This window comes from Talpa occidentalis, unplaced genomic scaffold (assembly GCF_014898055.3).
Source record: "Talpa occidentalis isolate TD23 unplaced genomic scaffold, MPIMG_talOcc4v2.1 talOcc4.6, whole genome shotgun sequence".
Classification (NCBI taxonomy): Eukaryota; Metazoa; Chordata; class Mammalia; order Eulipotyphla; family Talpidae; genus Talpa; species Talpa occidentalis.
In genome coordinates this window covers 13,090,362-13,117,964 of record NW_023604972.1, presented here as the reverse complement: position 1 = coordinate 13,117,964, position 27,603 = coordinate 13,090,362, and the positions used below count along the sequence as shown (strand labels likewise).

The following is a 27,603-nucleotide window of genomic DNA, read 5'->3' as shown; positions in this document are numbered from 1 at the left end:
GTTCCCATGTGGCCTTGTAGCCATTGGTGGTTTTAGCCCAAACTGCGGATTCTGGAATTCACCTAAGTTTAGTGAAGATGGTGCCACGGTGCTTTCTTCTTTTGCTCTTGGATAGCTCTGTGGGAATTCGGGGGAGATTTAAGGACAAGGTGCCATCCAGCCTCCGAGAATTGATTTTTTCTTTTATAAGGATATATTTTCTTCCTGACATCCTCAGGCCTAGCCAGGAGATACTAGGCTAAGCAACAAATAAGTTAAAACTTTGTAGTGGCTGAACACAGGCACGTGATTCCTGCTCATGTTCTGTGCCATCAGCAGGCTCTTGTGGCAGCTCATAAGCAGCGGCACACTACCCCCTCTCCCCCACTCTGCAAAGTCCTTGTTGATAGCCAAATGGCCAGATGACAGGTCAGGCACAGTCACTGACTATGAGTCCTATTGCCTGGACTGGAAGTCACATTAGCATGTCCCCACGTCTTGCTGGTCAGGACTCAGTCACATGGCCCGAAACTAACAAACAGAGCAGCCTGGAAATGTGGTGTGGCCCTGAGAATCTTTGCCACATTCTGTGTAGCTGGCCAGGAGACCGGAGAGAAGGTTGACTATAAAATATAAGACATTACCTGCCTCTTCATCTATCTGTACATGGATTGAGAAGTAATCTGATCAAAGAACAGGTCAACATCATTTTTCTTTACAAGTTTAATTCCATTATAGTACTTTCAATAGAAAAAAAAATGTAATTCAAATTGTTTTCAAGTCTGCAAAAAACCATGTGTCCGTGGTCTTCCACTGCTAACAAATTTGGGGGACATAAGGCATATAAGGATATAAGGCAGCATATAAATAAAAATGTTTCTAATGATCAAGGTTCTAGTTAAATATCTTTTGGAGTTCTAAAGAATTACACTTTTCCATTAATTAACATATGAAGTAAGAAAATGGTGGTCTGGCATCATTTTATAAACATCGGTATGCCCGCAAACACTGAACATTTAATACTTCAGGAGAAAGCTAGTCTTAAGACAATGATTTTTATTATCTTTATTCTACCATGTTTGATATTATAAATACACCAACTGAAAAACCACAATATTTAAATAAGAATTACGTTCATGAAAATTTACAAAATATAACATACTCTTTTAATCATATCTTAAATATTTCAACTTTACTTTTCTGGCCTGGTCAGACCATTTAAAAATATTTCCACACTATTTTCATTTTAGGATATAAAAGAGTAACAAATTACTAAGGCTTCCATTATAAAAATTAATATAACAATTCTCAAAATACTGAGAAAACTGTTTTATTAAAGCAGTACCAACATTATAGCAACTTATTTTTTTTAGAACAAGCCCATCGTCACAAGGCACATTTGTATTACTAGTGTATGGCTGACGACAGTAGCTTGAGTCTTGAATTTCCAGTCAATTTTCCATGATCTCGACATGAAGATCATATGGGGTGGCGGAGGACGAAAACACAGGTTCCCAGGGGCTTGAAGGGCATCCATGGCCCCTTGTCACATCCATGAGACCAAGAGAAGGACACAAAGAAGGGAGACTACAATTCTGGCGTCCAACCTAATTTAACCTTCAGAAAATACTTTTTACAGAAAAATACTTCATTCTAAAAAACCGCGAGGCAGAAATCTTAATAAAAAGAGGCCGCGACCACATACTGCTGAGTCTGAGTGGTGATGTTTTTTGTTTAGAACCTGGAGAAGACAATGAAGTAGCTGCTTCTTTGGAATCATGTCTTCATATTGGGCTCATCTCAATTTTTTTTTAAAGATTTATGTATGTATACAAGTACTGGGATACAGGCCAGAGGTGTGGGGGGTGAGAGGATTCACTAGAGATAGAGTGGGGAACAGAACAGGTGAATTGACTGAAACACACTGCTGAGGGGAGTAGCGGGTGAGTCAGGAGAGGTCTGCTGTGCCATGTGGGTAGCTCCCTGGCCAGCCAGGGATCGAACGCGTGCTACAGTGGCTGCAGATAGTTTCATAGGTTGTATTTTAACCCCTTGCGCCACCAGGAAGGCCCTGGGCTCATTTCAATTTAAATCACTTGGTGAGTTAAAAGTGCTACAAATTCCCTGGAAGTTAGACGTACTGATATTCAAAATAAATTATAAGTGATTTTATGATTATTATTGTCAAGCTCCCCTTTAATGAGAGCGATATCCTGAAATCAACCTTAATGAAATAATATCAGTAATTTCAAGTAGCCTACAGTACTACTATTATTTTTAAGAGCTTATGTCCCAGGACCTAGGACACACAATCCAGTTTACACTTGGAGGTATGGTTTACACTTTTCACTGAAATTTAGTATGAACTGTAGTACTCAATTGAACAAGATTAATATTCTAAAGTCCTAATAGATTAAATAATTGAGCCCATGAAAGAAACAAAAAGGAATTTTAAATGCTATTTTGGAACTTCAAGAGATTGGGGCTCAACCTTAATTTCACAGTAGTCCCCTCAAGTCTCCACTGAGTTTCTCCATTTTTTAAAAAGGGGATGTCTTTAGATATTTTCCCCCTTACTATAAGAAAAATAATTGACCAAATATTCTGAAGTACAAAAAAGTAAATGGTCTTTGTTACTTAGCAAAGATAGAATTTTTTGGTCCCTGAAGATAGTCACTCTAGGTGCACTTATTCAAGTTCTAAAATAGCAGCTTTTTTAATTAAGGCAACAACGATTTACATTACCTGTTTTTCTATTAATTACTCTTTTAAAAGTTCATAAGGGCAATTTTACCCTTAAAGACCTTTTATGATGTAAGAAGAGATAACATGAACATTCTTTCAATACTTAAAAAATACATTAAAATTATTGAGAGTCAACAGATACCTTATTTTTCTGCTTGGAATTCTAAAGTAATTACAGTCATTTCAAAATGTGTAAACCATGAAATCAACTTTTAAGCAAACATCAACAACATAAAATACAATTTTTTTTTCTACAAAAATACAATATAGAAGATATAGTACTTCTTCCCTGAAAGAGATAATTAATATTTGGACCAAAAAAAAAACCTGTAAACTTTTGTTCACATTTAAAATAGAACCTTTTAAAGACTTAAATTATTTGAGGGTTTCACAATTGGCGCTCTTAACAACAAAGTAACATCCCTGTAATGTCTGAACAACATAAAAATGCCAAACAGTTTGTTTGTTTCTCTTAAAGTCACAATTACTACCAGAAGGAAAAAAATGGCTTCCTGCAATGGAAAGTCTGGGTGAATGAATTGCTGAGGTGGACAATCCGACCCTGGCTTCCGCTTTGACTGCGCTCCACGATCACGCAAGGCATCTGAACTAGCTGGAGAGGACTCTTCCCATCCCTTAATGCCTGAGTAAGATTTAAGATCTGTGGAAAGAAGAGATATTGCCACCAGTTCAAAAAAGAGGAAAAGGCTTCAGTTCGAGGACAGTATTATAACCATTTATTCACAGCTACAGTTTTTATTTTATCCATTTACACCCAAGAGCTTGTGATGAGTAACTGCTACAAGTATATATTATATAGATGCATGTATGTTCACACACTCACACTCACACACACATATGAAATTATAATTAACTAACTTACCAGTAGGTAACTTTAAAATATTTTAGAATACACCCACATTCAGGAGCAGTGGGGTCAGAGACTGAATAAATGAATGGCTCTCCATAATTCATTTGACATATAAAACAAAGCCTGGTCTAAATAATCTGGTTTTAGCTGAATACCTGCCTTGTCTACTCATTCAACAACAAATTTATTGCATGTGTTAGGCTCTACCCTACTTCTCCAGCCATTTCACTTACTGTTGTCAACTCACAGCTCCGGCAAAACACTGCATCCGCACCACCGAGCACAGAGATGTGTGAGCTATCCACCCTCCCTCTTTCACTGACACATGGGCAGCTCCAGGATGAGGGCGAAAGGGGCTTTGCTCACTGCTTTATCTCAGTGACAAGAACAACTGTCTGGTAATGGCTCTTCAATAAATACCTGGTGAATGAGTACTTAACTGAAATCTATTTATTTGTTAAAGCTATATAATAATCAGTGCAAATACTAGATTGCTCTTTGTTACAACTACACAGTAAGTAGCTAGTTTAAAGTAAATGTATAGGGCCTCCCCGGTGGCGCAGCGGTTGAGCGCTGGGTTGCGAAGCTGCCCGCGCTGCGGCGCCAGTTCGATCCCCGGCTGCTCCCTGGCCACCAGAGGAGGGTCCCACATGGCGCGCAGACCTCTCCTGCCGCCCGCTGCTTCCCTCAGCAGTGTACTTCGGTCCTTCTGCCTGCTCTGCTCCCCGCTCTGGCTCTGGTGAATTCTCTCACCCTTCTGCGCTTCTGACTGTACCCAGTGCATGTATAAACAAAACAAACAAACCAGCAAACAAATAAATAAAGCATGCCTCTATAAAAAAAAATAAAATAAAAAAATAAATAAAGTAAATGTATATTTTAAGAAGAAAAAGTTAACTAGTTGGTCACTAAAAGACAATGTTTACAGAATAATTTATTTTCATTTCAAACCCTCCTTTTGAAATATAAACACTGTTAATAGAGGATGGACCAGGGGTCTCCCGCAGGATAGCCCTGCCTGCAGGCCACACCAGCACTGCAAACACCTTGCAGCTCTGATTAAAAGAGGGGAGGAAAGGTAAGAGGACTGATTTACATATGGTTAGCACTTCTTTGCTCCAATCAGTGCTCAACCTGGTTATTTACTAACAGCTGGAGCAAAGGCCAAATAGAGAAAATAATCAACAGGCAACAGAACAAGGAATTGAAACACCAAGCAAGTAGATTTGAGGAGGGAAAATACAGCAACATTCAGAAAAATAGTTAATCAAAATAAGGACAAAACTTCACAGCAGGGGAAAACTGGCCAACTAACCAATATATAACAAGGTCAAAAATATCTAATGTATAAGACAACAGAGGAAAAGATACAATTGAAATCAATCCCGCTTCAAATCATCTGACCTGATTGCGTTCAGCATAAAAGGCTGTATTGAGAGTGACATCTTTGGGTCACAAGGGAGGAAAAAGGCTCACTACTGTTTCAAAGAGATTTTTTTCTTACTGAACAAGAGCACAAAAAGGTAACTTACCTGACCTCTCATCACAGACATCTGACTTTCAAAAGTGGCTTTGTCAAATCCTTTGTCAGTCTATCACAGAAAGGAAAATAACATTATTATAATTCTCCAAATCAAGATCTTTGAAACAGATAGCTAAAAACAAATGATGAACTCTTCAGGTCTGCATATCAGGTTATTAGAAAGCTTTCCCATAAAAACATGGTGACACAGCGGTTGAGCGCTGGGCTGGGAAGCTGCCCGCAGCCTCTGCAGCGCCGGTTCGATCCTCGGCCGCCAGCGAGGGTCCCACATACTCCCCTCAGCAGTGTACTTCATCAGTCTGCCTGTTCTGCTCCCTGCTCTGGCTCTGGTGAATCCTCCCACGCTTCTGACTGTACCCAGAGCTTGTATAAATAAATAAATAAATAGTTTAAAAACAAAAATGTGAAGAGTATTTTTACCTGCTTTATTTTCCTAGGCCTCTAGAATGACCACACTAGTCTACTGATATTATACCTGTCCCAGAAAGAATTTAAAATGACTTTTCAGCCAGTGAGTTCAGGCTTTCTGGGAGAGCATTAAATAACTAAACATTTACTATAATTTACAGAGTAATGTTATAAAACTTGAACTTTTGAAGAAAACAAAGTGGCAAGGTCTAATCAGTTTCACATCATAGCAAGTGTCACTTCACAGATTTATGCTCCCGTTGAGTAAAACTGCAAATTCCATTGTTACCCCCGATTCTGCAGCAAGCGGTAGTACCAGGAGAAGGAAACTGCAAACTAGCTCTATTGATAAAAATCTCTGCTGTTTTAAGATTTATTTCACTTTCTGCAATAATTAAAACCAAAATTTAATTTACCTTAAAAAGTTCATAAAGATCTTCACATAAATCTTGCACAAAGTTCATGTCAGAAATAAGTGGTAGAATCAAGTTTCTTGTTTCTTCAGAAAAAGGAACTTTTGCTTGAGGAAGCCAAGCCCAGTGAAATGGATCTAACAGAAAAACCATTCTTCTTATCAGTCAGGGGAAATGGTTTATTTAGAACCACATTTATCCTAGTTCTTTTCTATAATTCCTATAATTCCTTGGGTCTCAAAAAAAAATTAAAATAAAGACAGGAATAAGAAGTTATCAGAGAACAATCATCCTTTACTATTTAAATTAATGGGATTCCAAGTCTGGATGAGTAATTCAGATGGTAAAGCACAGTAAGGTATTACCTGAACTAGTAAACTTTCTACTGTTAAACAGTAAATAGTAAGAATTTTGATAATGATTCTATCTCAAATAGCACTATATCGAAAAATATCTCCAAATCTCTGATTTCTCAGTTTGAAAATAAAGAGATACCTTCAATTTTTTCACAGTCCAGGGTCAAATGCTGTGGCTGAGATCTCTGCTTCCAGCCACAAACCATCTTGAACTGACTCCGTGTCTCTCTCTCTCTCTCTCTCTCTCTCTCTCTCTCTCTCTCTCTCTCTCTTTCTCTCTCACTCTCTCTCTCTGAGAGAGAAGACTCCAAAATTTTGGTACATGAATGGATGAGCGGCCTTAAGGAATAAAAGATCCACGACTCTGGGCAACTCAAATTCACTTCCAGGTATACCACTAATCTACATAGTGCCAGAACTAGAAAGATTTGTAAAGTAGTGGAATCTTCCAGAGACACATATTCAGAGTCTTGCAAGAAAGTGTAAGGCACAAGACAGTATGGTCACTCTTAGAACTACTGTGGGTACATCCAATGGAACCCCCAGCTTTGAGAGGTCCTACCGCTTAGAATATTCGTGAAGAAGAAATCCGTCATTCCTGATGCCTCTCATCTATCCCTTTCCAGACTGTGTGATGTGCACGTCCATTCCACAGACACCTTTTCCTTCAGCCCACCATCTCCCCGAAGTTAGGTTCAATTTCCTTTCTTCCTTTTCCTGACCAATTACATAGTAAGTAAAGCTCCAGGCCTGCCTCCACCTCTGACCTTTGCCTCTCAGCTGCTGCAATCACCGTGTGAACTCCCTCGGCTGAGCCCTGATCTCACCAGGGCTTCTGCAAGGCCCAGCTCAGTCCTCATGTCACTGACTCACTCTGGAGCAAGCAGCACTGCTTTCTCTCATCTCCCTCTGAGACGCTCTCATTTACTTCACTTGTGAAATACTGACACGTACTTGTGTGCCTTTGAACTGTCCTGGCGCTGGTGTTTATTCCTGGGACAGCAAATGCCGCCACGGCTCCTACTGCCAAGGGGGCCCTTGAACAACTATTTCCTCAAGACCCTCTTTTGGGTTCCAGACTCTGACTCCCTAACAGAGTGTTGGTAAAATGTCAGGATGTATTGCAGGCACCTTCCACTTAGCACTTTAAAAGTACCATCTGCAGATCCTAACCACCAGTGGGGCAGAAACAGAATAAAGTCATCACAAGTCAGTTTACACAAGCTAGGAAAGGAGAAAAATGGAGTTTACAGTAAATAGAAAAAACCTGAGAGACAGGAAATGTTCAAACACATCGACAACAGACAAAATTTAAAAAAAAAAAAATTGAAAGAGCTACAGTGGGATATGTTTCACATGGATAAAAGAACAAGATACAATACTGCCAGCAAGATACAATACTGGACTGGATGCTTGCAAAACATGAAGCCAAAAATGTAGAAATGCAAGAAGCTGACAAAAATCACAGTGAACTTTAACTTCCTTTCAAAAATGAATAGATCAAGAGGTCAAAAAATAAGCCAAGAATATGCTTTGGGGCCTCCCTGGTGGCACAGGGGATTAACAGACAACCTATGAAGCTGTCCACGACTGCTGCAGCATGAGTTTGATCCCTGGCCAGGAAGCTACCCACATGATGCAGCAGACCTCTCCTGACTCGCCCGCTGCTCCCCTCAGCAGCGTATTTCAGTAAATCTGCCTTTTCTGCTCCCCACTCTGTCTCTGGTGAATCCTCTCACCCCCCACTTCTCTGTACCCCAGCTCTTGTATGCATAAATAAATCTTAAAAAAAAATAATACACTTTGATGAACTGATAAGCATTCGCGAGTACACAGACACAGAATGTGGGGCCCAAACACATTCTTCTCAAATACAGTCCTTCAAATTGTTCCTATGAAGATTACACAGGAATTAACATCAAATGTCAAGACACAGAATTCACACCACCACATCACAGATCCATAAAACTGGGAAATAACAACAGCGGACAGTTTTCCAAAACAAAAAGATTCAACTGACCTAGAAATTTTTAAAATTAAACAAAATACTTCTAAATTACCCCTGTCAAAAAGAAAGCCTGCCCCTTTTTAGGAAGATGGCACGAAAATAAAGAAGGAAGCACCCGTGCCTCCCAACGCTGAAGTCACAGCAAAAGCTTTGAAGGCCCAGAAAGCAGTGCTGAAAGGCATGCACAGCCACAAGAAAAAGGCCCACGCATCACCCCCTTCCGCAGGCCCAAGACGCTGTGGCTCCAAAGGCACCCCAAACCTCCTGGGAAGGCCACTTCTGGGGAAACAAACTTGATCCTGTGCCATCATCAAAGTGCCCCTGACCACTGAGTCAGCCGCGGTGGACATCAAGGCCAACAAGCGCCAGGTCAAACAGGCTGTGGAGAGGCTCTGACACTGAGGCCAGGACCAGCACCCAGACGGGGCCTGCTGCAGAAGAGGCATATGTTTGACTGGCTCCTGACTACGATGCTTTGGATCTTGCCCACAAAACTGAGATCATCTAAACTGAATCCAGCTGGCTAATTCTAAATATAATTTTTTTCTCCATTAAAAAAAATCATGTAAGTATGAATATATAAAGCAGAATAAGTAGAATGATATAGCAGCTCCTTTCCAATCTATGGTTTAGCCAAAAAGATACCTAGAGGAAAGTATGTAGGAAAGTCAAACAGGATGAATACAATAGAAGAAACAAATCATAGGCAAAAGTAAATATGAAAGAGAAAAGCAAACTGAAAACCTGATGAAAAACAGCCAGTTACTTGAAAAGGCAAAAAGTTGGAGAAATATAAAAAGCCAATGCTCTACACCAGACAAATCTTTGGGAAGTTTAATGATGATTTAAAAAGGCCACTAATAAGCAGTAGGAATGTGAAAGAGACATAGTCATCAATAAGGGATCATCTTTACAATTTTATTACACACATTTCAAACATAGCAAAATTAAAAAAAACTAGTACAATGAACTCACTCTGAATACACTAAATCAACTGCTTCCAAATTTTTACAAATTTATGTCATCTATCCCTTTTTTCCCTTCCCTTATGTATTTTAAGGCAAATTATTTGAGACATCATTGTATTTTACCCCTAAATGCGTAATACACACAGAGGAATTTTTTTTTTTTTTTTTTTTTTAGTATAAGAGAGTACTATAAAAAATGTCCCATAAATATACACCTCAAGATATCAAAGACAATCTTAAGCAAAATAAAAAGTATCTGAAACTGGCTCAAGAATATATAGAAAATCAGATCATTACCTGTAGAAAAGACTGGGAAAGCAGTTAAAAGCACTAGTTGCTAACAGGTCCAAATTGTTTTACAAGTGATATTAACCATAACATTAAAAAAAACTTCACCAAAATATTATCATAATCCAATTTTGAAAATTGGAAGCTATCAAATTTATTTTACAAGGCTAACACTAACAAAAAAAAAGCAAGAGCAGACATAGTCACCCAAAGTTAAGCAAACAATACAAGACATGATGCGTGACACCCACACATCTTTGCATCTGGGACAGGGCAGTAATGAAGGGTTATACCTGACTCAGTTTTCCCTCTGCTCTTTTGGCAGCCATATATTTGTTCCCTTCTTACTCTGGAAAAGAGATAATTATAGAATCTATAGAAGGTTCTAAATACTCACATGCTCTCCACTCATCAGGATGTTTAAAAGGAAATGCCAGACCATTATCAATTGCAGCTATTTCAATAAGTGGGTCTTTATCAGTTGATTTTTCCTAAAGGGAAGAAAAAAATGATCTGTTGATTAAAAAAATTTACATGAATATTTCCCAAGGAAAAATTTTTACTGTAATTATTGAGTTTTTTTTTTTTTTTTTTTTTTTTATAGAGGCATGTTTTATTTATTTATTTTGTTTGTTTGTTTGTTTTGTTTATACATGCAATGGGTACAGTCAGAAGCGCGGGAGGGTGAGAGAATTCACCAGAGCCAGAGCGGGGAGCAGAGCAGGCAGAAGGACCGAAGTACACTGCTGAGGGGAGCAGCGGGCGGCAGGAGAGGTCTGCGCGCCATGTGGGATCCTCCGCCGGTGGCCGGGGAGCAGCCGGGGATCGAACCGGCGCCGCAGAGGCCGCGGGCAGCTTCGCAACCCAGCGCTCAACCGCTGCGCCACCGGGGAGGCACTGTAATTATTGAGTTTTAAAGACATTTTATCTGAAGAAACTACAATAATTAAAAATTGCCAGAAAGTACCAATTCACCCTTGAAGGGAAGAGACTTAAAAAGTAAAAATCTGTAAGAATTTCTTAATCACTTAAAAAAAGAATTTTGATATTCTAAATGCATATAATATGCTTTCATTTTCTCCTTTGGGGAAGAGGGCTTAGAGTTACTAGGACTTCAAAAAGCATTGTCTGGACACAGAAAGTCCTCACTTAACATCATGGAGATAGGATCCTGAAAACTGCAACTTCAGTTAAACGACTCTAACAAGATTAATTTGCCATTGGCTAATTAGTATAACAAACAAACGATGTTCCTAAGGCATATTTCTGGTCACAAAAATATCACCAAACTTCTACATAAAGACTCAAACACTTGTAATATTAAACAGTAATTCGTATATTTTCACTCATTCATTTTTAAACCTGCTTATTCCAGCTCAGGGTCTCTCGTGGTCAGAGAAGAAACCAGAATCCCTAGAGAAAACCCACAGAGATATGGGGAGAATGTGCAAACCCTACACAGAGAGCGGCCCCCACAGTTATAATGAAATGTTACAGTGAAATAACATTGAACACAATGACATTATTGGGGAACCTGCTAGAGGCACTGCTTAAATGTGTATTTGTAAAACTTGATATTTTTATGATAAAACTTTAACAAAGTTACTTTATTAAAACTCTCTGCCAGGGGCCTCCCTGGTGGCGCAGGCGGTTGAACGCAGCGCTGTGAAGCTGTCCGCAGCCTCTGCAGTGCCAGTTCAATCCCTGTCTGCTGCGGAGATACCCACATGGTGGGGTGACCTCTCCTGTCTCGCCTGCTGCTCCCCTCATCAGTGTATTTTGGTCTGTCTGCCTGTTCTGTTCCCCACTCTGTCTTGGGTGAATCCTCTCACCCTCCCGTGCATCTGGCCTGTATCCAGGTTCTTGTATAAAAATAAATAAATCTTAAAAAAAAAAAAACCACACAAAACTCTCTGCCAGGGGCCCATAGAAACAATTGGTTCAAATATTTCGAAATAAAACTTCCCAGAGCTCACACTTAAATACTATATAGTCTAGCAGAAGGAATTTCAAGATACTCCTGATTATACAATGTGGGCCATTCCTAACTTCTACACTCTTCTGGAGCAGAAACTTCTACAGTCTTAGGGCAGGTGGGTTTTCATAGTAAAGAGCTCCTGGCTGTTACTTAAAGATAAAGGTTGCTATTAATAAGTGACCCAGATAAAATAACAAAAGCTGAAAAACATATTTTTTAAATTAAAAGTATCAGTGTGAAGGGCCATGTGCTAAATGGCAGGTTTGTTTCTTTTAGGTTCAACTATCTTACCTCAATGGAAATGCATGAAAAACTAAATGTAGTTTTCAGTAAAATCTCATGGCTTAGTATATAATAGCAATGTATATCGAGGAACCATTATAAATATTTATACTTATGTGTGTATTTTAAACTCATTTTGACAATAGCTGTCATTTCATTTTATTTCAATCTATTGCAGTTTACCACAGTGTAATTTACACATGGAAAGCCTCTCCTACTAAAGCACACAGTCTGGTAAGCAGCGACAGAAGGGAAACTTTCGCCCAAGTTTCCTGTCTCCCTTTGCAGTCCATCCCTCCATTACTCCAACCCGGGCAACCAGAGTGTGAGTCTATCACTAGGGGTCAGCTTGCACTTTCTATAGTTCATAAAAATGAAATCTGACAGCGTGTTCTCTTTGTGTATAGCTGCTTTCACTCAGCCAGATTTTGAGATTCTTCCACGTTATTGCATGTATCAAATTTATTCTTTTTTATTGTCAATCCTATGAATAGTAGTTTTAAATTTCTTTGATCAACACTAAAAGTACCATTGATTTTCAAGTGATGCTCTAGATGACAACACAAAGCTTATAAGTACTGAAGCACACAACTTTTCAGTTAAAACTTTCTCATATGGACAGACTGTTTTATTTTTTATTTTTAAAGTTTTATTTATTTATGCATACAAGAACTGGGGTACAGGCCAGAGGTGCAGGGGGGTGAGAGGATTCACCAGAGACAGAGCAGCGGGGGAGTCAGGAGAGGTCTGCTGCGCCAAGTGGGTTGCTCCCTGGCCGCCGGGTATCGAACTCGGGCTGCAGTGGCCGTGGATAGCTTCATAGGTTGCATCTTAACCACTTGCGCCACCAGGGAGGCCCTGGATAGACTGTTTTAAACTAGTAAACTATTCTTAAATATTTCTTATGTATCTACCTAACACCTGAACTTAAGAAGTCAAAGTTGATAGAAATAAATCTAAAATCTGCCATCCTAATACTGTTAAGGTCTATGCAGTCTCTTACATATGTTAAAACCAGCTTCTTACTAGTTGCAGAGGTAATTTTTTTCCCCTAAAGTTCACTGAGTATGATTTGCAGGTAAAACACATGTTCTACTTTATTATGTAATGTTCTGTTATTTAAAACTGACTCATAAGACTCAGAAAGAAGTGAGCAAATATAACATGTTGACCAAAATACCACAAGTATTAATTACATAGAGTATAATAAATCTGGTGGTTCTGCAACAAATTTCCCAGGCCCTAAAAAAGCACTGAGCTGGTAGCATTTTTTTTATCCTAATATGACATCAAAAATAAAGCTGTAGGGATTTTTAAAGAGTAGAAGTAAAAAAAAATGTAATGTAAACTGGAAAAGAAAAGAAAAACAGAAAAAGGAGGCAAAAACTAAGGAACTAGGGGAAGGAAATGAAGAAATGACAACGAATAACTTCAAGGAATCTTTTACAGAAATTGGTAGTGCGTGTATGTGTGTGTATGTATATATTATTTTAAAATTTCCTTACCTTATGGTTCTTTTCATGTTTCTGCTTTTCATATTTGATTAACCAATTATCATTTCCCCTGTCTTTCAAACCAAAACAAAACAAAGCTGTTATTTCATTTTTTTTTTTTTTTTTTAATTTTCTAGAGGCATGTCTTATTTATTTATTTATTTATTGTTTGTTTGTTTGATACATGCACTGGGTACAGTCAGAAGCGTGGGAGGGTGAGAGAATTCACCAGAGCCAGAGCGGGGAGCAGAGCAGGCAGAAGGACCGAAGTACACTGCTGAGGGGAGCAGCGGGCGGCAGGAGAGGTCTGCGCGCCATGTGGGACCCTCCTCTGGTGGCCGGGGAGCAGCCGGGGATCGAACCGGCTGCAGAGGCTGCAGGCAGCTTCGCAACCCAGCGCTCAACCGCTGCGCCACCGGGGAGGCCCCCTGTTATTTCATTTTTTATGCTACCATAACTTAATGTCAGGGGGGAAAATCTAGCTACCTCTTGATATTTGAGAACTTCATGGGATATATGTGGCAAATGTTTACATAGCAGAGACTCCAGTATAACATATACAAAACTAAAAAATACTTACAAATGTTAGGTCGTACTGGGTATTTACTCTGTGCCACACACTGTTGTAAGTGCTTAATGTGTATTAATTCATTTAATCCTAATAACTCTGTGAGGGGTATTCTTATAGTCAAGCACAATTAAAGGTTATGATAATCAAGGATAACTCCCCTTCACCTTAGGTTACCTGGCAAATTTCTGGGTAGGCTCTCACCTATCCAGAGAAGTACCTAGATTCCACATACATCTTAACATTAACCTAATGTCAGGTTAATGAAATAAATCTAGAAAAGTGTATCAGAAGTGAATACCAATGAGAAAACATTTTGAGCTAGTGGTTTTCAAACTTCAAAGTGCCTCAGAACTACCTGGAAGACTTACTAAAACCTGCCCAGGTGTAGAGTTTCTGCTTCAGTAGGGTTGAGGTGTGCTCCAGAAGAAGCACCTGTAACTCAACCCTACCCTAATAGTGATGCTGACAGTTCAGGAACACATTTGGACACACCATTTTGGATGATCTACAGCATTGCTCCCTTCCAATACAGAAAAAATTTGGAGACTAATGTATTCTATACACTCTATAACAGTTATTTAATGTTAAAGTAAGCATCTAAAATAAGACACACTATCAGCTCTAACAACTCATGTTATGCAGATAGCATGTCTAATAGTTGGCTTTGTCCTACAGCTAAGAGTCAGAGTCGACAAGAAGAGACCTCATGACCTCTGGCTCAAAATGTTAGGTCTTTGTTTGGATAACAGGAGTTGAATACAGTGTGAAAGCTAACAAGACTTGAGTGAAGAAATGACAGCACTTAATACCTGTATTTCTGATGATGTAATCCAAAACAACCAATCTTTCAAACTGTGACTGAAATTGTTTTCTAATATTCTCAGGCAAAGGGTCAGCTTCAAATTTCCTAAGCCAGTATTCAGCCTCCTTGTAACCTTCAACGAATAACTGAAAGGAACCAATCTACAATTTTAAGACCCACAGTTAGAAAAAAGGGATTAATTTCTCAGCAAAATCATCATAAAATGTCAACAAAAAAAGAGTAAGAACAAAAAAAGAATAAGAAAAAAAGCAGTTAAAACTAATTTAGATAAGTCACATTTATCAAGAAAACAATTTATATACTAATTTAAAGTAATTACAATAAAGAATACAGAGCAAATAAAAAATGTTCAATTCTAGGCCTTCAAAGAGTATAGAAGCTATTTTAGGATAATTAAAAAAGAAATATACATGTGCTCCCAAGGTGATATTCTCAACAAGAATGCTATTTTCTAAAAATATTCATTTAAAAGAATTTAATTACGAAGGCCAAATTTTACACCTCTCCTGGTTATTTTATAACAATTCAGTTTTACCTTACTGAAGAAATACTTGGAGATTTATTTTTACAACAGAAAATAATTTTGTTAAAAAAAGACCCACATTTTGTCCATGTAGATGAGAGATACTGTCATGAATTTTAAACTAATTTTAATCAATTAGTTCTCTCTTCTATAGTAATATTTTAAAAGTCCTTCCCTTGAAGATAAGCCCATTGAAAAAGGTTTTTCCATCACTCATATGACCATTTGTTAACATTAAACAATTTATAAAAGACAGAAATACAAAACTGAGCAGTTCATGACACAGTTAACAGCTAACCTACTCGCCCTGATAAGCAATCACCACAAATGAATCTATTTCTTATCCTAATACTTTACGTTGCTGTTGCCCTGAAATTTTAACGACCCCCTAAAGGTTTTCCCTAGAGCACTTATAATTAAGACTGAACAGTCAGTCAGATTATGTAGATAGTATCCTTCTTATAGTCACACTCCTATCGGCATACACAAAAAGCATAGGCCTTGTAAAACTTTCCAAGCTTTCTACTTACTTGGACTACAATTAAAAAAAAAGAAAAAGTAAACTATGAATTTCTACTCAAATTCCTTTATCAAGAAACATGCATTATAGCAACAAAACAACAAAGCCACAGGGGTCAAAAAAGAAAAAGAAAAACCTCAAGCTTTTTCTAGGAGGCCCTCCCATTAACCCTTCCCACCCTCGTTTAGCTCTAAGCATGCCTTGAATTTATTTGAAAGTGTCAAGAAAAAACAAAATCTAAAATGTAGTGCGTGAACAGCAAACCTTTACTGAGCCTTTACCGTGTGACAGTTCCTGTGTCAGGTAAAGTCAACAGCTTCGTTTCATCTTCACAATAACCCTAACAGGGAGTTTCTGCCTTCCCCATCTCATACAAAACTGAGGCTTGGCGAGTAGGGAACTGGCCCAAAGTGGCAGAGGGAAAGTGGTGGAGAGGAACATGCTGTTTTCTTCACTGTTACACCCGGGGCCCCCAGCACAACACTTGATCATTGCTCAAATAAGGCCGATCAGAGCAACTTACCTTAGGAGGGAGTCCTATCCGGTGAAATTTTCTACCTACTTTTGGCACTTTCTGTAAAGCATATTTTTTGCCTCTTGATTTTGCACGGTCAATTGCACTGTAGTTAAATGTCTCACTGACCAGCCAAACCACCTAGGAATAGTTTAGAAAAATGGTTATTACAATGTGGGTTATGCTCGTCCTCTTCACAAACACCGCAAAACTCTAATGTTATAAATTAGCCAAGTTTGACCCGACACTACATTACACCCCAGGGAATCTAAAGTGGAAAGGCTGAGGGATGTTGCCTAGCCAAAGAAATGCCACCTGTTCCTTTCTGAGAGAGGCAGCCTAAAATTTGCCAGTGGGAGAAAAACATGATAGCCCTGAAGTGCAGAATTGGGAAAGACTATCTTGAGGACATCATCAAGTAAAAATTTATAAAAGCCAAAAAGAAAACAATAGCAGCCTTTGAGCATGGAGTTACCTCTACTCAGCAGTTGTAGATCCCTGAAGTACTTTTTTTTTTTTTTAAAGATTTATTTATTTATGCATACAAGAGCTGGGGTATAGGCCAGAGGTGTGGAGGGTGAGAGGATTCACCAGAGACAGCAGGGAACAGAACAGGCAGACTGACTGAAATACAGTGCTGAGGGGAGCAGTGGGTAAGTCAGGAGAGGTCTGCTGCACCATGTGGGTAGCTCCCTGGCCGGCCAGGGATCAAACTCGTGCTGCAGAGGCTGAGGATAGCTTCACAGTGCTGTGCTTAACCCTTTGCGCCACCAGGGAGGCTTCCTGATGTACTTTCTAAAGGAGAGTTTCTACTCCCTTGGCTACCTGGGGGATCTAAACTGGACCACTCATGACTCTGGATTACCAGAAAAAGGGGCTCAAACTTAAGCTGTCATTAGAAATGTTCCTAAGGTGCTCAGAGAGAAGGCAGCGGCAAGTGAGAAGCACATAACTGAAAACAGTCTCTCCTTTACCCTTGTTTTTGGTACAACGCCCAGCTGAAGCTTTTCATCCACGAGGAAGGCACCGGCTTCAGAGAGGTACCCCTGGTTGGGAAGCAGGCAGCCTCTGCCGAAGCAGCAAGGGCAGCAGACCTTATGGACATATTTAGTCCATTTAGGATTCAGTTGACCATAAGGCTCTTCTGATTTGGGTTTAAACACACCAATACTAGTCTATATTAAAAAAACAAACAGATTTTATTAGACTTTTAATATAGAGTAGTAATAATTCATAAATTGCATCCTGATAAATCTTTCTCTACTTCTTCTCACTGCAGATTGGGACAAAACCCTTAAATATTAAGAGGTTGTGTTGCAATCACATTTTTACATTCATTTGCACTCAAATATCTAAGACCAATAATTCTTTGAGCTAGCAGTTTTCACATGGTGCATTGAGAAACCCTGGGCAAGGCGAGAGGGGAGGTGAGCACAGGCTTCAAGAACCCTGCCAGGGAACCAGATTCACTCTGATGCCCCCTATTTTGGATTATGGGGCTTCCACTGATCTGAAAATTTTTGAAAACCACTGTTCTAGGACAGTGTTATTTTCATTATCTATTAAACATAAAAATCATATGTTTGTTTATCATCTACTTTCCCCACTAGATGTACCTTCTAAAAGCACAGGACTTAGTTAGGGTTGTAACTCAAGTACTCAGAGCTGCAGCTGCTACACAGCGGCATTTGCAAAAGGAGCTATTAAGTCCAGGAACAAAAAGCCAAGTCTTTAAATACAAAGGGTAAGGACACAGTGAGCATCTATGTCTTACATTCTCCTACCCTAATCTTTTTCCACTTACTGTTTTACAAATCAACTTTAAATAAATGCTCTCCTCTTAAAGAAAAAGTTGGATGTCTAGACATCTATAATCTTTTATTACTAGCCTGATAAAATATACTCATATTAAATTTAGAGGCTGAATTATCCCTACACAAGAAATAAAAGTCTTATAATTTTTAAGTATATAGTTACCTGACAATGCAATAGTTTCAGTCACCAGTAAAAAGTTAACAAGAACAAATTAAGAAATCAATCTCATAAGAGAGTGAGAGTTTGAAATTACCTACATATGCATTTAAATCTCAAAAAAGACTATGTTTCAAAAAAGAACTTCAGTTTTTGCAAAAAATTTGGATGAAATTATAATCTTTCTTCCTCTTAAAAAAGAACTGCTGGCTATATATCCTCCAGAAAGCTTTCAGAAATACTAATAAAAATTCCTGAAAAATTCTAGACTAATCAGAATGAAGCCTCACATGGCTTCTCTTTTCTGTTCAAGAATTATACTTTGGTTCACTCTGTTACATTTCAGTGCCTTCAGCATCAGACAGCCCGGGCTCCTTCTCTGGTATAATGCTGGAAAAAAAATATTACTGGGGCAAAATGACATTAAACATGTATTGAAAGTTTAAAAGTCTACTCTGCTTGGCTCATATGGTTTTAGACGTCTGTAAGGTAAGGACTTATGAATATAAAGTCAACAAAACTATGGCTGAATGTAAGTACCCAATAAAAGCTGACAACCAAATATTAAAATAATAGAAAATGCTAACTTAAAATGAATAGCTCTACTAAATAGTACAGTGCTTTAGTTTAAAAAAAAATAAAAAATAAAAAAACAAAGAACACACCAGCCTTTATTTCTGAAAACAGGGCACAATCAGATAAGGAAAATATTTCCAGAAACTCACAATGACTTCACATTTAAATTAGTGTTTTCCAAATCTTCTGTTATATATAGATCTGAAATTCTCACCCTCTTGGGATCCTTCACAAAGTAACTTCCACTTGAACCTTGAGATATTCTTTCTGGCAAAACTCCAAATTCTATAGCTTGCTCTGCTTTCAATATAAGATCAGCAAATTCTGGATCATCCGGGAATGTATTCAACTCTGCAGAACCAGTAACTATTGCAATTAGAAAATCAATGTTAATATAGAACATGAAGAAGAAAGACCAGTTATGAGAATGCTTATGGTATGGACATGTAATTTTGGAATTGTATTGTATAGGTTCTTTGATTCTCCCCCACCCCTTCTCTTTAGCTTCAAGCAATGACACATGGAAACAAGATCCCCCCCATTTGTCAAAGTAACCACACTAATGCCTTATATTACTTCAAACTCTCGTCTAGTGATTTTGTCCTTCATTCTACCTCAGTCTCCAACTGCAGTCATACCTCAGATCTGTCACTACCTGTGCAATCTCTTCACATTTTCAACTTCAAGCACTGCCAATTTCTGAAGCTCACACCCTCCAGTATCCTGAGCTCTAAGATTCCTCCATCCCACTAAGCCATCTTGGCCCTTGTCTTCACCCTTTAGTGTCCTGACTTCCCTCCCTGGTCCGTCATCATAGAGCATTCTCTTCTCCCTTCCCCTCATCATGATCGCCTGGAAAACCCCAATTCTGATAAAACCCAACTGTCTGCTACTATGCATGTGCAGTCTCTCTGGTAAGCACGGCATGTTTGTGTCCCCCCAAAACAGGTTGAAGCCCTCACCTCCAGTGTGATTATATTGGGAGATGGGAGTTTGTGGGAGATAATGAGGCTTAGGTGAGGCCTTGCAGGATTAATTTTAGAACTTGCTCATTCTCTCGCCTCCCTGTGGGGACGCAGTGAAAAGGCCACCACCTGAGAGCCAGGAAAAGCCCTCACCAAGACACTGACCATGCTGGTCCTCGGATCTTGGACTTCCCAGTTCTTCCAGAACTGTAAGTAATCAGTCTGTTGTGTAAGCCACCCAGTCTGTGACATTTTGTGACAACAGCCTGAGCTAAGACAACTCCCCCATTACACTGGACAACTATTTCATACCCTCGATCTCCTCAAACCCTAACACCTCCTCTCTCTCAGCGATGACCTAGCTTCCAATTTCACTGAAAAGCAATCAGAGAAAACTGTTAGCCATTAGCACCACATCCCCTGCCTTTTACCTGTTACTACAAATCAACTGTCCAAGCCCAACCCCTTTCCGGATACTCCAGGACGCTGCTTCAGCAATTCTTCCCTGCATCAATATTTCCCTCTCTATGGATCAATTCCATCGCCAAACAAAGCATGCTATACTTTTGTTCATCTTAAAACAAATCTCTCTTAACCCCCAATATGCACTAGACACATCCTCATTTCCTTGCCCCACTTTATAGCAAAAGGCTTCTACAGTTATTTCTATTTACATGTCCAGTTTTTCTTCTTCAAGTTTCTCCAGAATTCATTTCCATCAGGCTTTTTTCTCAAACACTCCATTGCAATAATTTCTGTCAAGGAACAAAGTGACTCCCACATTGCTAAATTCAACCTCAGAACTCATCTTCTGTGACCAACACACCATGTGACTCTGTGGGTCGCTCCCTCTTCCTTGAAACACTTTTTCACTTGGCTACTGGGATGCTGCTCCTCCTATTTCACTGCTCCTCTATTTCAGTGTCCTTGATGGCTCACTTTCATCTATCTGACCCCCCAGGTCCAGTTCTTGGTCCTCTTCTCTTCATCGGCACTGATGATCCTAAAGCCTTTTCTGCCCTGAGCCCCTTACTACTGTATTCAACATCTCGATGTGGTTGTTTCATCGACAGTTCAAACTTTACTTTCCCAAAGCCAACTCTTTGCCCTTACCAGCCCTCTCATGTTTCAGTCCCAGTAGCCCCAAATTCAGTTGCTGGAAACCCCAAATATTCCAGTTGCTCACACCAAAAACCTTGAAATCACCCATGACCCCACACTCTCCCCCCGCATCTAATCCATCAGCAAGTTTCACGGCTCCACCTTAAATAGCCAGAAGCCAGCCATTCCTTACCAGCTCCATGCCTTCCGTGTGCTTCAAATCACCATCAACTCTTGCCTAGATTATTACAAAGTCTCCTAGCTGGTCTCACTCTTTCACCCATGTCCTTCTTATCCTCACCAGAGAAGCTATAGTAATCCTTTAAAAACAAGTCAGATCATGTCACTCCTTGTACAAAATAGCCCCAGAAGTTTCCTCCATCTCATTAAAAAAAAACCCAAAAAAAAAAAAAAAAAAACCACCACCACCAAAAACCAAGAAGCAGATTCAAACCCTACAAGTCCTATTAAGGTTTCCAAGGCCCTACTCAACCTCCCCTAACCATCACTTCATTTTTCTGTTTAGTACTTATCACCTATTATATAATTTATTTATTTTGTGAGCTCTAAGACAGGATTTCTTCCAGTGCTCTAGTCTCAGAACTTCACAGTTCCTGGCATATAACAGATACTCAATAAACACTTGCAGAAAAAGCTAATTATTAATCATGTAAAATGCCAGACAAGCCCAAATTATTCACATGTTTTACTGGAAGACATTTTAAGGCTATTATGTGCATTCAAACTCAGAAAATTCAGAACACAGACTTTCCTTAATTTAAAATTTGCCTAATTCAGATAGAAATAAAACTGTTGTTACTAATTTTTACATGTCTGTGCTGAGAAAGATATTATAGAAAAGGGAGATTGGGCATATTTAACCTACTTTAAAGAATAAACAATTCAAGTATTTTAGTCATGTCTACAAGTGATACAGTGATTTCAAATCAATCTTATATATGCCCTGAGAGTCCTTAAGAACAAAAGGAGGAACTCTGTCTTTCTTCTTGAGTGTATCCCTACCACCTGGAAGAGGATTCAGCATTTAGTGGATATATTTAAATATTTTATTTAATATTTATTAAATACTTAATAATTTTACGAAATATTCAAATATTTAATAATTGAATTAATGAAGTATTATTTATGTCCCAGAATGTGCCAGTAATCATTATCAAACGTGATTTCTTGTAGATCAGGGTTCTTTGTAAGAAAGAAGGTGCAGTTAGTCGCATCTCTCCTGCCCTGTGCAGGTCTCTCTTCGCCAACCTTCTCCCTTTGCAAATCAGCAGGGGCAGCTCTCCCCCCAAGACTGCCTACCTGTGTCTATGCAGGCATCTCTAACAAACCTGCCTGTCAGGGGCAGCTCTTTCTGCCCGCTTGTATCTATGCAAGTGTCTTTTATTCTTCTCCTCTCCCTTTTTATAACAAACCTGCCCTTTTGGATATTAAAAAAAAAAGAACGTGAAGTTATTTATTTCAATGTGCTGTCAGTAATGGTGCACTTTCTGTACGAACCGCTGGGGGTCTTTGGGTCAGTGTCTACACATTTAAAGAGAAATCCTGCCTTTTCTTCATTAGCCTCTTTTGTTTGTTTGAGAATATATATACTTCTCTCTTCTCCAGAAATAAAACCTCTTCCAGTTTCACTCAATGTCCTAGACCTGCCATCAGGAGCAAAAGTCTACTTACTCCTTTCTTCCCAGAGGTGGCCCTTCAAAAGAGCTGACAATCATATCATATTTCCCGATCTCCTTTATTCTCCACCTCTGTCCAGACGGAGGTGTTTTCCACACCCTCCCCTTTCATGCCTCAGTTTTTCAATGTGCCTATTTAAAACATGGCCTTTAGGCTGAGCACCCATTGCAGAGAATAAAGACCCCTGACAATCTTGTTACTCATCAAGAGATGCTTTTGCAGGATGTCGGTTGCTCAGTAGGAGTCCTGTCATATAGCTAATTGACACTGAAATGGCTAGTCTCTTAGGCAACTCTTGGTTGCTCCCACTCTGTACTTGAGCATTTCTTTTGGAGTGCAGGCTTTGACATTATTATTTTAAATGTTACCAAATTGCTCTGTGGGCCAAGTTTTATGAGTTCATGGCAGATCCTGCCTATATGGCTCTCATGGAGCCCATGATCACACTCTGGACACAATTCCATGTCAATCAAAATCAGATCAATCAGAACCTTTCCTATAAAATCAGTATATTCTGTCCTTAATTTTTTTTTCTTATTGAGCAACTCGTTTGGATAAATTAGATCATTTTCCCACATGAAAAGTGGACATTCTTTGAAAATATTCTGGATTTACCATAACAATCCTAAAGGTACTTAAAAGACAACTTTATCTAATTACCACTAGGAAAAAACAAAAAAGGCCACATCGGCAACTATTCTAAAATCAAAGTAATTGTTCTTTAGTTGATAACTTTTTAACAGACTCGTAACTCACAATTACATTCTGCAACTTTCTTCCCCAAAGTTAAGGAAAAAACTCCCCAAAGTTATCACAGTTTGAAGACTATTAGGGTTGGAAGGTTTCACATCATTATTTCCTTGGACTTTTAATAGCTGAAGGGCATGGTTAGCTACATTTTCTTTTATTTTCCAGTTAAAATTACTGCTACCCCAAATTAAAACCTAGTATATTTTAATTTGCTTTTATATCAAAGGTTTTAATTTGCGTCTATATCAAAGAATATTCAAATTTTCTGAGAACCTCTAGTCTACCTCTGTGTACTCCAGTTCCAGTCCTATTCAAGCACCTTACTTTTCACAGGACATCCAGCCTACCCTCTGAACCTTTGCCCATGCTATCCCATGTACATGCCAAGGTTTCTTCCTGTGCTAATTCTTATTCATCCTCCAACTCCATCTGATCATCTGTAATGCTACAGCAAAATGATCTCAACCCCAGAAGGGCTGAGAGATCTTTGTTTTGTTTTCTGTTATATCCCAAGCGGCACATGGCAGCCCCGAAGAGCTTGAGAATTATTAATAAACTATCCCTCTGACCACACTTGTGGGTTATTACTGGTCCTTCGGTAAGTAGAAATTGAGATGAATTAATTGCATAAACTTTTATATTTAGTTGTGTGTAAGTACGCTTGAGAACTTGCCAAGTTTTTATTTCAAATAAATGCATCAAAATGAACTCTTCCTCACAGGAAGGATGAGACTAAATCTCACCCACTGACCAGAATGCTCTCTAAAGAGAAGAGTAGGCTGGCTCACAAATTTGCTGATCAGAACCCTGCTCCAGGGTCTCCTGACCTTGAAATCCAAGGTGTGCCTCAATGGAACCCTCAGCTTTCTGTGTGCAGGTAACGTCCATCATCCATTGAAAGTATGCCTCTAAGCATGCTCATATAAAGTGTAAGCTTAGAAAGACACACATCCTTTGAAACTTAGGAGTTTTTATGAATTTTAACATTGTTCTCTAATTGTTAGGCTCTCCAACAAAACTGATAAAAAGTGCTCCTGGTTTGTATCAATTAACTAGGGACCTTGAAGTCACTTCACCTCTCTGTGCTTCCTTAACATGAAAAAAAAGAGTATGCTTAAAATTAAAAAATCGGGCCTCCCTGGTGGCTCAGTGGTTGAGCACTGGGCTGCAAAGCTGCCCGCAGCCTCTGCAGCGCCGGTTCAATCCCCGGCCACTGGCGAGGGTCCCACATGGCGCGCAGACCTCTCCTGCCACCGTCAGTCTGTCTATTCTGTTCCCCGCTCTGTCTCTGGTGAATCCTCTCATCCCCCCAACCTCCCCGCACATCTGACTGTACCCAGTGCTTGTATAAATAAATAAATAAATCTAAAAATAAAAATTAAAAAAAAGTTATTAAAAAAATAAAGTTGCCTCCCCTTTAAAAAAAATTAAAAAATCACTTCATAGGGAAGGTTATGAATCAATATGTGTGAAGCACATAGATGTCCTGCACATACTGCCATGTATTAGCTATCATCATCTTTATTACTCTCTCAGTCACTGATTAAAATGACAACCAGAACAAAGAATGCTACTAACGCTACTTTGACACTGATCTAATGCTACTTTGAACACTGCGGTTTATGCTGATTCTAGACTTTATCAAATGCCTTATTAAAGATAACACGCACGTGACATTTTCCCACTGGCTAAAGTACATAAACTTCCAGTTTACATAAACAAAATAGTAAGGTAGCATAAGTGATGCTAATATTAACCTAAGCTTCTTAGAACTAGAGGTGGCTTCATGGAAACTGAATGGCAAAGAATGAAGTTAATGGATTCATTAAAAAAAAAAACAACCCAAGAAATAACTGAACCTAAAATCTAGTTAAAATACTCAATCATAAACTTCTTAGGAGACTGGTTTGAAATTTTTAAAATAGTTTTTGCAATTCAAAGCTATTTTAATATCCATTAAAAATAAATCTTTCTAATAAGTAACCAAAAGTCACAATTACTTTATAATACTTGGGAATCTCCAGCAAAATGGAAAAAGTGCTAGACACAAAGGACCAACCAGGCAGTTCTGGGGTTATCACTTCCTGTGCGACTGACTTTGGCTTACTTCTAGAATTCTGTGAACCACAGTTATTACAATTTTACTCATCATCAATCCTCCTAACAAGAATGACTGTGAATAACAACTAACTTGATGTGCTATGGTGAGAATTAATGAAATACACTGCAAAAGAGCTTAGCAAATTGTGACACACTAAGTTACTACCATAAAGGAGGAATTTCTTTTCAATAATGCATTTTTATTTCAAATGCTATTCTCTATCTTTTTAGCCTTCTCTAGCCTTCATATTGTTTGTTCACAAAACCTCACTTTCATTGAACAAAACAACTTTCAAGGTTTTCCGTTACTGCAAAATCTAGCTACTCCAGGTAACTTGGGATAGAGCAAGGAAAGCTAGTCCAGAGATCTTAAGCTATTTCACAAAAGTCTAAGCAGTACACAACCAACTCATTGAGACGGCTGGGTGAAAAGTGGGTCCCTTCGTGACCTGTTCTCCATTTCAAGTTCTGTGAACTGTTGTACTACCAATGCAACCTTAGCTAACAAAATCATGGCCGCCAACTTGCTTTCAGGAGGGTTTGCTACAGCTTCATTTGTCCAACGCTTGGATTGGAATGTCCACTTCCCTTGGGCCTCCCCGGTTTATTTCCTCTACAATAAGTTTGACTGTAAGTTCGACTTCAACTTGAACAGCCTGTTCTACCCACAATGCTTCTCAATATAGAAAGTTATTTGTACACTTGTGGCAGGACAAGTATCTAACAACTCCACAAAGACCAAACAGCACTGGTGAAATGGACACTTCTGTAGTTTTCTTTCAGCCTGCACATATGGAGTGACTGGGCACAGCACACACCTTATCACGCCGAAAACATCTTAACCACCAGCAAGCAGGTGCTGTCACCATTTTACAAGCCCGCTTGTCATTTGTCTATGTCACTATCAAATCAGCCTGCCTCAACTGTGTGTGCCCCAAACTCACTCCATCAACAACACACAGCCAGGCCTGAAAAAGCATGCAGAAATGTTCCAGCCTTCCAACCACTTCCCTGTGGCCTGTGGCCAGCAGGCCCCTTAACAGCGAAAAGGTGTTTGTTCCTTTTTTTTTTTTTTTTAGTGCTGTCACCATTTTACAAGCCCGCTTGTCATTTGTCTATGTCACTATCAAATCAGCCTGCCTCAACTGTGTGTGCCCCAAACTCACTCCATCAACAACACACAGCCAGGCCTGAAAAAGCATGCAGAAATGTTCCAGCCTTCCAACCACTTCCCTGTGGCCTGTGGCCAGCAGGCCCCTTAACAGCGAAAAAGGTGTTTGTTCCTTTTTTTTTTTTTTTTTAAGACATACGAATAGAAATGACTCATAGAAATGAAAGCAAACTTTGCAAGAGAGAGAGTGGACAGAGAAATTTAACCGCGTCTGCTGCCTCTGGCTAACGTCACAATAACAACCCTTAGCAGAAAAAGTCTTTGAAAGTGTCTTTGCAACCAGAGCTGACCCTCCCCGCTGTCGTCCCCTCTGCAAATTCCCACCTCAGGGAACTCTCCAGCTAGCTCGGCCTTCTGGGTTCAAAACTCAAGTCCAACCTCGGCCAACAACTCACTTCATCCCACGGTGTCGAGCTTTCCTTAATGCCCGATTCCAAAAAACTGAAACTCCCTTAGGGGCTACCTCAAGGCTCAGAGTTTAGGGACAGGTAAAGGTCTCAGGTGCGGTGGCCGCCAGCCCGCGGGGGTGCGCGCGGACAGGGGGGCAGGCGCGCAAGCCAAGGGGACCCCAAGCCGGGCCGGCAGCCGGCCCGCGGCCACGGATCCGGACGGGGTGCCGGCGAGCCGCCCTACAGGGAACCCCGGCCCGCGCTCGGGGCGCGCCGCGCGAGGGGAAGCCGGGCGCACCTGCACCTGCGCCCGCGGGGCGGCCCCGCCCGGGCGCGCCGCGCTGGAACCCGACGCCCGCGAGGGGGGCGCGGAGGGCGCGCGCGCCGCGGGGCGGCAGTTCCTGGTCGCCGGCCTCGGGCGGGGCGGCCGCGCCCTGCTCCCCGGCCGCCCCCGCCAGCCTCACGGCGCTGCCCGGGGCGCCCTTCCGCGCCGGGGCCCGGGCGGGCCGCGGCAGCAGCGGCGCCCGCTCCTCGCGCTCCTCCGGCTCCTCCTCGTCGTCCTCCGGCTCCGGCCGCCCGCCGCCCGGGGCCTCCGCCAT

At 40.0% G+C, this 27,603-nt stretch overlaps 1 protein-coding gene across 1 annotated transcript; it reads right to left on the bottom strand.

Annotated features, from left to right (window-relative positions):
• Nucleotides 1-727: 727 nt before the first annotated feature.
• On the bottom strand, nucleotides 728-27,603 carry PI4K2B (phosphatidylinositol 4-kinase type 2 beta). The gene is made up of 10 exons (XM_054688295.1): nucleotides 27,303-27,603; nucleotides 19,045-19,196; nucleotides 17,258-17,458; nucleotides 16,293-16,424; nucleotides 14,713-14,866; nucleotides 13,345-13,406; nucleotides 9,977-10,070; nucleotides 5,963-6,096; nucleotides 5,128-5,187; nucleotides 728-3,385 (listed from the first exon to the last, which is right to left on the bottom strand). Exons 1-10 carry the CDS (start codon nucleotides 27,601-27,603, stop codon nucleotides 3,212-3,214), a joined length of 1,464 nt encoding a protein of 487 aa, XP_054544270.1. The 3' UTR covers nucleotides 728-3,211.